This window comes from Atta cephalotes, assembly GCF_000143395.1.
Source record: "Atta cephalotes unplaced genomic scaffold scaffold00060, whole genome shotgun sequence".
NCBI lineage: Eukaryota > Metazoa > Arthropoda > Insecta > Hymenoptera > Formicidae > Atta > Atta cephalotes.
Window position 1 is genome coordinate 1 of NW_012130124.1, and position 10,204 is coordinate 10,204.

Genomic DNA, 10,204 nt, shown 5'->3' on the forward strand with positions numbered 1-10,204 from the left:
CGGGCGGGCGGGCGGGCGGGCGTGCGTGCGTGCGTGCGTGCGTGCGTGCGTGCGTGCGTGCGTGCGTGCGGGCGTGCGTGCGTGCGTGCGTGCTTTCATTTAACACTTTAACATGCGCTTAAAGGCCAATCATCGACAGTATAAATTTGAATATAAAAAGACTCTAAGAAAGTGCTACAGCACTAAGGGAGGCACTTGGATGTAATTAAGTAACAATTTTTTTTCGATTAAAACTCAAAAACGAGAAGAGACGAAAAATGACAAGAGAGCTTTTTTGTCTGAAATTTCCTAAAAAATAAATATTTACTATACCTATGAATAGAATACAGTAATTTAAAGAGTGAAATTTCTTGAAAAAGACGACAAAAATAGGCAGTTATTGCTTTCTACATTGTTCTGAGTGTTCGGAGAACTAAATGTGATGTTAGATGATTTAAAGCAATATCTTACTTGAAAAAATGAACTTAAATTCAACTTCAAACGATTAATACTTCCAGAATCATCGAATTGCAAAGTAAGCACTTTTTTAATGAAATTCATCCTTTTTTGAAGTGGTTTTTTTTGTTTTGTATATGTATATGTATATAATATGTATATAATAAACTAATAATTAACAAATTTAACAGTAATACAATAAAAATAAATTGTTTTACATCAACGATGCAATGTAAGAGAGACGGAGGTTATATGTAATACAATTTAGGTTGTATGTAATAGGGCTATGTAACTATTTCATAATAATGATAATAAGTTTTTTTTCTTGCTAATTGTTTTGTTTTAAAAAGTAACATCAGAAATTTATTCTTTTCATTGGATTTTTGGAAAAATTGGATTTTTCCTGCCAAGAGACAGATACAGAAAATGAATTAATAAAAGAATTGGCTGTAAATGTTGATTATGTATACAACATAAAGCGAACAATCTTATTATTACTCTCTGATCTCTCACTCAAAACAATGTAGAAGAATAATAATTGAAAAAAATGCCCATTTTTGCCGTTTTTACAAGCATTTATCTTCAAACCACTGTATCTTCAGTTTTATTCATAGTTCAAAGTTCGATAGATATTTATTTTGTAAGGAATTTTAGCAGCAATAAAAAAAACTCTGTTGTCGTTTTTCGTTTCTCGTTTTCGAGTTTTAATAAAAAAATTTTTTTAATTTAATTAAAAAAACTATTGCTTTCATTACTTCCAAGTGTCTCTCTTAATATTGTAGCATTTTCTAATTTAGTATTTTTATATCCCTCGTTGATTAGGACGTCGAATGGCTCGCCGCTCAGTGCGAGTGACTCATGATCTGTGGCTCCGGGTTCGATCTCACCTGCGCTCCAAATACGCGTTTTACGCATTCGCCGTTCGAATTCAGCTTTAAACTGTAAGTCTACTCATGTGAATAAACTCTAAAGAGTAAGAATGCAAACTACTACTAAATGCAAAAACATAAGCGAGCCTCTGCTGCTCGAAGAGCTTTAAAGCTAAATTGTACTCTTGGTACTATGATTCCTAAAAAAATGAAGTCGAAAAATCAAACCCGAGAAATATACTAAGAAGTTAAGAAAAACTATCGATTAAAACAAGAAAACAACTATTTAATTTCTTCCTCTTCAAAATCTCTGATGAATAGTTTATTGTAGATATTTCCTGTGATTTATCTGTCTGCTTTAATGACACAATTTTTCAATTTTATTAAACACAAATTCTCTGCTTTTAAAACGAATTCTCTACTTTAAAAATACAAATTATTTTTTAATATAATTTTTGTTCTTACAGCAAAGAATTTGTGTTTTTAAAGCAAATAAATATTTAAAATAGCAAAATGTCTAAAACGCATGCACACGAGGTTAGAACATGAATTAAGAAGATGACCACAGCGCATGCTCATATCGCAGTATTGATGTGACAGATTTCCTAAAATCATCAACTTAATATCTCGGTTTGCGGAACAACACTGCAAAGCAATACTTTTTTTCTATCGGATTTGTTCATTTCATTACATATATATATATATATATATATAAGTACATTTCATGCAAAAACGCATCGAATGAGCCTATAATTTCATTGAATTCAATGAGGAAACCCGTTTCCTTCACAATTACAACATTCTAAATTATATAAATATAAGTTCAACTTACTTATGTTGATTCTTTGGCATTAATTTATTTCCCCAAGGATAAAGTCTATCAGAGAGTCCACCACGACATGCAACTTCCCATTCTGCTTCAGTTGGCAATCTCATTCCTATCCAATTGCAATAGGCAACTGCATCGTTCCAGGAAACATGAATAACAGGATGTTCCATTCTGACTAAATACCTTCTAATTAATTTGTTGATTTAAAAAAGTATACTTAGAATACTAAAAGTATACTTAGAAGGTAATTAGAATACTCCTTTCTCCTCCCCTAAAATCTTATAGCGAATTAGATCACGTGTACTACGTTAGATCAGTGTTGTGACGTGACGTGTTCCGTCCATCATCGTAAGACCCGATTGAACAGCGCAACTCTGGCGTACTGTGTTCTTTCACTTTTTAGAAAATGGACGCACCTTTTTAGCGTTATTTCGTTTATTTCGCGTTTGTTTCGTATATTTATGCGTATCGTAGATTTTCTATATCGATTTTTGTCATTCTTTCGTGCGCTATCGTGCTACGAGTTTTACAGGATAATTGGCGACTCCCTTGTGAATTTTGCATCATCTCATCAGTAAATGGTCTCCACGATAAAGAAAGAAGACTGTCAGGATCGAAAGATTCCTTTCAGGAAAGATTGAGAACGGATTGACCGGGGCGCACAGCATCTTACAAGGAGGAGATATCGCTCCACATTTTAATACTTTTTATTTTGTTTCAAAACCTATCGCTCCATAACATTACATAATATTACAAGCGCAAAGCAGAGAGATAACGAGGGCGGCAGCCAGAGATGGCCACTCTACGCCCAAGTATCGGCGAGGGACCAACAGAGCTTGTGGGGATCTCCTTTGAGAAGTTGGAACCAAGGTCGGAAGCGGAGGTACCGCCTCTACCGCGATTACTAGGATACCGTCACCGAAATGCGATCGCATCTCCCGCATAGCAAAGAGAACCTCCTAAGCGGCCGAAGGAAAATCTGTTGCCAAGTCGAATTCTGCGTGCTAGGACGCAAGATACGCAAATTCGCCAATTAGACGCGATAAGGAAATAGCTCCTCGTGGAAATAGCGATCACTACTTGCCCCCGGAAGGATTAGCGCCCGGAACTTGTGCGAGTAAGCTGCATAGATACATGTGAAGGACGTAAAATGCTAGGATAGCCAGGATATCATACCGAAGACTTAAAGGAAAATTATCGGGGTGAGACGAGCGCCGCTGAATTGTAAGGTCGCCAATTTTCATGTCGGGGAAGCGCGTGTAATTATCCTTATCGGTTTTCGTATGTGAGACGTGAAATTGCTATGGCGTTTCTCGCGTTAATGGCATTTGAACGCGCCGCCTCCCATGACGACTCGTTGTGATATTCTCGAGATAGTAACTTTTCGCCTAAGCTATAGCCTGGTCATTTCCGTTAAGTATTGTCGTGTAATTATTGTCTCGCTTGTATCGGAATTCTGTATTGTGGCGTCCGTGTGTTCGTCATTAATTCCGCAATTCTACGACCGTTTGAAGCCCCCGCAGACGAGCACGCCGTGTTTACAGTAATAAAACGTCCCTTTACTTCTCGTTGCGTGATTGTCGTGACTTATCGAGCGTGTACAAACGAGAGTCGAAAATTCAAAGAATACATTTGTTACATTTTACTATTATTAATTACTGTCTCATTTATTGCAACCGCTCTATTCGTTCCTCCAAACTATTCTCGGCCACAAACCGCCCCCTCTGCCATTTCCGGAACTGAGTTGTCGGTTACGAGAGCCGTCGACATTTCGCAGTTCAATAGAATATCGTTTGAAAAATATTCTAATTAATTTCAGGAAAGAGCAGCACGCTCATTCGTGCCTAGCGCTCGGAAACTTTCGGTTTCGAGATCTCATGCCGTATACAGAAGTGGTCGTGTAAAGACAATTTTTCTATAACATTCTTTCAAGGCCAGACGAATTCTCGTTGTGAAAATTCTTAAGATTAAAGAGTATTGGCTACGAATACGCGACGAAGTTGCGCTCGTGAGTGCGATTGCAGTGCATACTAACAGTAGTTGTTATATGCATGAAATTAGCAAAGTTAAATGTAAAAGTATATAAATATTTTAAACGATTAACTATTAATGATATTACTACATTATTTAACAAAAACATACGCATGTATTATTGTCAAAGTTGATTATACGAGGATGAAATATAAACTGGAATTATTTTTGTACGTGAGGTGAACGGAGAGGGGTATGACTTCTAAGCGTTACCCTTCAGGTAGAGATACCTGAAGGAGATCCTCATAGAGGACTCCACATTACCACTCTTTTAGTCAATATCACGATGCCAAAACAAGAGGTATCCTTATCCGTTGCGCAACAAATATTATCAAGTTTCTTACAATTAAAACTGTTCAAAATTTTGAGAATGCTTAAGGCACAGTTCGGGGACAAGCCTTAAGAAAACTCAAGTGTACGCGTGGCACAAACAATTTTTAGAAGAACGAGAAGTTAAAAATGAAGGTCACCGACATCGATTGTCAGCTGGGAAAGTTCTTGCAACTGTATTTTTTTATTTCGAAGAAGTTTTGTTGACATTGACTGAAAGAATATAAGGCAATGAGAATCAGCGCGGATTGATGCGCAATTATAATAAGAATTTCGATAACGAATTCACATAATATATTGTCTACCATGTTGATACAAAAAAATTTCCTTGTACATTTCGATTTGCTTCAAACTTAGAACATATATATTGGAAGGGCCGTAATAAAAGTGTCTCCAACAACTATTTGTCCTTGTCTGAATGCTTGTTTGTTGTGCGGTTGGGCATGATGATACCGCGTAATTCGAATTTGAAAAAATGTAGAATAATTATCAAAATGTTATTTGAAATGATGGAAATGAATATTCCCAGCTAATTGTTGTCGTTGTTGATTATAACTATATACTTAAAATACACACATATTTTACATATTTATTTTACACATTTAAATTAATTCAATACATACTCTTAAAGTTTGGCTTAAAATTATTTACGAAGTAAGATTATACTTACGCATGAAGAGATATTTTATTTTGCTTCGTTGATATTTTGAGACATATAATGCAGTAATGTCCAATGTTTTAATAATTTTATATGCTCTCGTTTTGCCAGTTTTGAAGTTTGAACGTATGTACATATGAATATTCATAATCGACGCATGCGCATTATGGTAAAACATTCAGGATAAGGAAACAGATAGATGTTGGTGCCATTGACAGTCACCTATGGCCCTTCCAGTATGTATGTTCTAAGGCTTCAAACTATCTTCAGCAAATTGTGAACAAATTTCGTCAATGTCTTATAATAAATATAGTTCGCAATGTTGTTTAAGTAATCCTCATTAATATTTTGACAAATAGTCCGCAATGTTAGAGAGATATTCTATAATATGAGACTAAAGAAGCATATCCCTATTGTCAGATTGAGAATTGCCAAAAATGTCTCTTTGCTTTTAAGCCAAATGATTAGCTGAAAGAGCAATATGTAAAGCAATTAGTTGCGTAATTATTAACATATATGTGTACTTTTTTAACTCATCCTCTGTCTTCATAGATCACAATCATTTATTCTAGCATATCATCGATTTAATAAAAGAATACAAAAATTTTTTTTCAAAATTATTTTATAAAAAATAAAAATAAATAAAAGGTTATAAAATTATTAAAAGTGATAAAAATATCCAAATGGAAGTCAAACACTTAAACCGTCAAAATTTGTAATCTGAAAGTCACGTCTATACAAATCAATACACATAACTATTATAATGTCAAACTTAAAAACAATTAACGAAATAAAGGCAAATACACAAAATCACTATTTAAATTTCTGTAGAATGTTCACATACGAATGGTTCAAAAACTCCGTATGTAATTGGAGATTTAAACTATTAGTTTGCAATTTAATATTCAAGATTTCAGAGATGAGCCTTTTATTCAATTACCTTTCTATTGTCTAAGATTTCGACATTGTCCCATTTAAATTCATGATTCAACCTATGCTGAGCGACAAATTCACAAGAAGTTTTTCTATTAATTTGATTTTTGTGCTCCTTTTGTTTTCAATAATCGACCCGTTTGTTCAATATTTTTGGTGTACAACTTTGCTTCCGCCGTTTTCCTATAGATGGCTTTAGTGGTAAGTGGTGGTCGAAATAGATCATAGACGTCATACAATAAACTTGGGCATCTGTCAACATAATCCCATAGAAACATTAGTCGATTTGTGTCTGCATCATAAAGTTATTCTCGATTGAAAATATCAGTTTACGAGCCAAATTCTCGTCATTTGCGGGAGGTTTTAATTTTTTGCTTCAATATGAAGAAATCTGCGGCTGAGGCTCATCGAATGCTCTCAAATAGTTATGGTGAGGCCGCTATTAGTGAAAGAACGTGTCGTGAGTGGTTGCAACGCTTCAAGAACGGTGATTTTGACGTCCAAGGTCATGCTCTGTATTTGGTGGGACCAGCTCGGCATAGTGTATGAACTGTTAAAACCGACTGAAACAATCACAGGCGATCGGTATCGAACGCAATTGATGCGTTTAAGCCGAGCATTGAAAGACAAACGGCTGCAATACAACGAGAGACACGATAAAGTGATTTTGCAGCATGACAATACTCGACCCCATGTTGCGAAAGTGGTCAAGACATACTTGGAAACGTTGAAATGGGAAGTCCTACCTCACCCGCCGTATTCTCCAGATGTTGTTCCCTCTGACTATCACTTGTTTCAATCAATGGCACACGGCCTGACTGACCAGCACTTCCGGTCTTATGAAGAAGTAAAAAATTGGATCGATTCGTGGATAGCCTCAAAAGATGACCAGTTTTTTCGACGCGGGATTCGTACGCTACCCGAAAGATGGGAGAAAGTAGTGGCCAGCGATGGACAATACTTCGAATCATAAATGTATGTATAACCAGTTTTTTACAATAAAGCCTCGAATTTCGGAAAAAAAAACGATGGAAGTAAAGTTGTACACCTAATAGGTTGCATTACAGTCTCGACAATTTATAGACGATATTCTTATTAGAACTTGGAGGGAGTCTGTCTTTATGTACTTTAATGAACTTTACCGGTTTGTTAGGGCTATGAAAACAAAAATTAGAAGTCAAGTCTTTCGTGTTCTCGAATTTCTCTGAAATTAAAGGTAGGAGACTAAAGATAGGAGACTGTGAATCAAATCTTATTTACAGGCTCCTGAATACCATTACCTTGTTTCTTTGTCACATTATGTATTAATGATTTTAATTTTGAGTTGATAATGTTGAAAATGAATTCAGGGGAATAATCGTTCTCAAGGAAATTTGTGTATTAATTCAATATTTTTAAAATGATATTTCGAATTGCGACAACATTATTACCCTATCTACCATGCCAATTTTATCTATCTTTAATTTTAAAGTCAGTGTTTTGACTGAACATGGTTTGCTCATAGCTGATTTCGAATAGCAACTGCGTGCCGTTGCTATTGTCTCATAGGCTATTTTCTTATGATCCATTCTCCTCGACATTTTCTTCAGCAAGAATTGGGAATATCGCTATACCATGTATGGCTGCAAATTGGACTCACTTTTGTCGAGAAGTATGCTACTTGTTTTACAATTATTCCTTTAAATATTACTTTCAGTAAAGTACAATTTTTTTTAAATATTTATCACGTTTCAGTTGTGTGTATTATGGATAGCATAAGTGAATTATGGTGGAGAAAATATTGTTGTTGAAATTGATGAATGTAAAATTGGAAAAAAAAAATATCCTAAAGGACGTCTAACTACTGGTCAATGGATCTCTGATGATATTGAGAGAAATATAAACCGTATATTTATTGAACCTATTGAAAATCGATTAGCAAACATTTTACTTAATTATCATAAAAAATGGATTAATAATTATGTCAAACTGTTGGAGAACATATAGTTTGGAAAATGAAAGTTATAAACATGCTACAGTAAATCATAAATATAATTTTTTTAATCCCGACAGATGCTCACACAGAATATAGAACACACTTGGCGTGAAGTACGTGATAATATTTCACGATATGGTCGACGGAAATATCATTATGTTAGTTATTTCGCCACATTTTCATTTAAACGCAAAAATCCATTTCTCGAATGTATCGAATATTTTAAAATTATAGTTGAAATATATATCCATCAACATTGGAAAAATGTGTTATTATAAAACTATTACTTTATTTGATAAAATAATATATGAGTTGATAAATATATGAGTTGAGAAGCAAAATATGTATTTTACGCTTTACTTACAAGTCCGATTGAGTAAATATGTAGTATAACAGACCTTCCGATGATTTTGATCTTGATATATGTCATCAAGATCATGACTTTGAAAGACTTTCAATAGGTTTTAAGCTTCCACCTCTCACTCTTACTTCCTCTTTTCCCTGCAAAGGGGCGCACGACTCTTATCTCCGATTTCCCCTCTCTCTCCCCGCTGCTTCAGGAGCGCACGACTCTCACCTCCGACTCTCTTATCTCTTTGCAGGGAAGGGGGGGGGAGAAGAGGAGAAGAGAAAAGTGAAAGTCGCTTTGTGTTGAAAGTCAAAATCTATATATAGTAGAATAGTGTTTGGTATTGCATATATAGCAGAAATAATGCAGAAATAATGCTTATCTTTCGAACTTTTTTGTTCATAACTTTTTAATAAACAGTGACTGCCAACTAAAACCTTCACTCAGGATTATGAACTTGACAACATATGTCAAGGTCATCAGCGCAAATGTCCTCTAATCTGTATAATTACCAAATCATTAATACATAATGTAAAAAAAAACAAAGATAATGATACTCAAGATGAGCCTGTAAATAAAATTTGATTCACGGTCTCCTATTTATCTTTAATTTCAGAGAAGTTCGAGAACATCACGAAAAACTTGAATTCTAATTCTTTGTTTTCGAAACCTTAAACCGGAAAGGTTATTAAAGTACATAAAGACAGACTCCCTCCAAGTTCTAAGAATGTCGTCTATAAATTACAATATCGAGACTGTGATGCAACGTATATTGGGTAAACGGGTCGATTATTGAAAACGAAAGGAGCACAAAAATCAAATTAATAGAAAAACTTTTTGTGAATCTGTCATCACTCATAAGTTGGATCATGAATGTAATGTAATGGGACAATGTCGAAATCTTAGACAATGGACAGACAATTGAACAAAAGACTCATCTTTGAAATCTTGAATATTAAATTGCAAACTAATAGTTTTTTTTAAATCTCCAATTACAGAGCTTTGCACCATTCGTATGTGAGCATTCTACAGAAATTTAAATAATAATTTTGTGTATTTGCTTTTATTTCGTTAATTGTTTTTAAATTTAACATTTATAATAGTCGTGTATTGATTTGTGCGGACGTGACTCTCAGATTACAAATTTTGACACTTTAAATGTCTGACTTTCATCTGAATATCACATTTAATAATTTTATTATCTTTTATTTTATTCTTTTATAACAATAACTTTGAAAAAAATTTTTTGTATTCTTTTATTAAATCGACGTGTTACGCTGGAATAAGTGATTGTGATCTATGGAGACGGAGAGTAAGTTGAAAAAGTACGTATATGTTAATAATTACGTAACTAATTGCTGTAACATATTGCTCTCTCCAGCTAGTCATTTGGCTTAAAAGCGAAGAGACATTTTTAGCAATTCTCAATCTGATAGTAGGGATATGGGATATATACATCTTTTGGCCTCATATAGAATATCTCTCTAATATTGCGGACTATTTGTCAAAACACCGATGAGGATTACCAACATTGGATGAGGATAACCAACATTGTGAATATTTATGTATATTATGTATTATATATTTATTATAAGACATCGATGTTCACAACTTGCTGAAGATGGTTTGAAGCAAACTGAAACGTACAAAAGAAAATTTTTTATATCGACATGGTAGTACAATATATTAAGTGAATTATTGAAATTCTTGTTATAATTGCGCAATTTTCGCGTTGTATTGAAAGCTTTCATTGTCTTTATCTTCTTTCAGTGTTGTATTTTTATTTCAAAAAGCC

The 10,204-nt window shown here is 34.2% G+C and overlaps 1 protein-coding gene across 1 annotated transcript in view; it reads right to left on the reverse strand.

Moving 5' to 3' along the window:
• Positions 1–2,132: 2,132 nt before the first annotated feature.
• LOC105623601 (sulfatase-modifying factor 1-like) overlaps positions 2,133–10,204 on the reverse strand; it is a 14,706-nt gene continuing 6,634 nt past the window's right edge. Inside the window, exon 2 of the mRNA XM_012204988.1 lies at positions 2,133–2,308. Within this exon, the coding sequence (XP_012060378.1) occupies positions 2,133–2,308 (176 nt within the window). The remainder of the gene's footprint in view (positions 2,309–10,204) is intronic.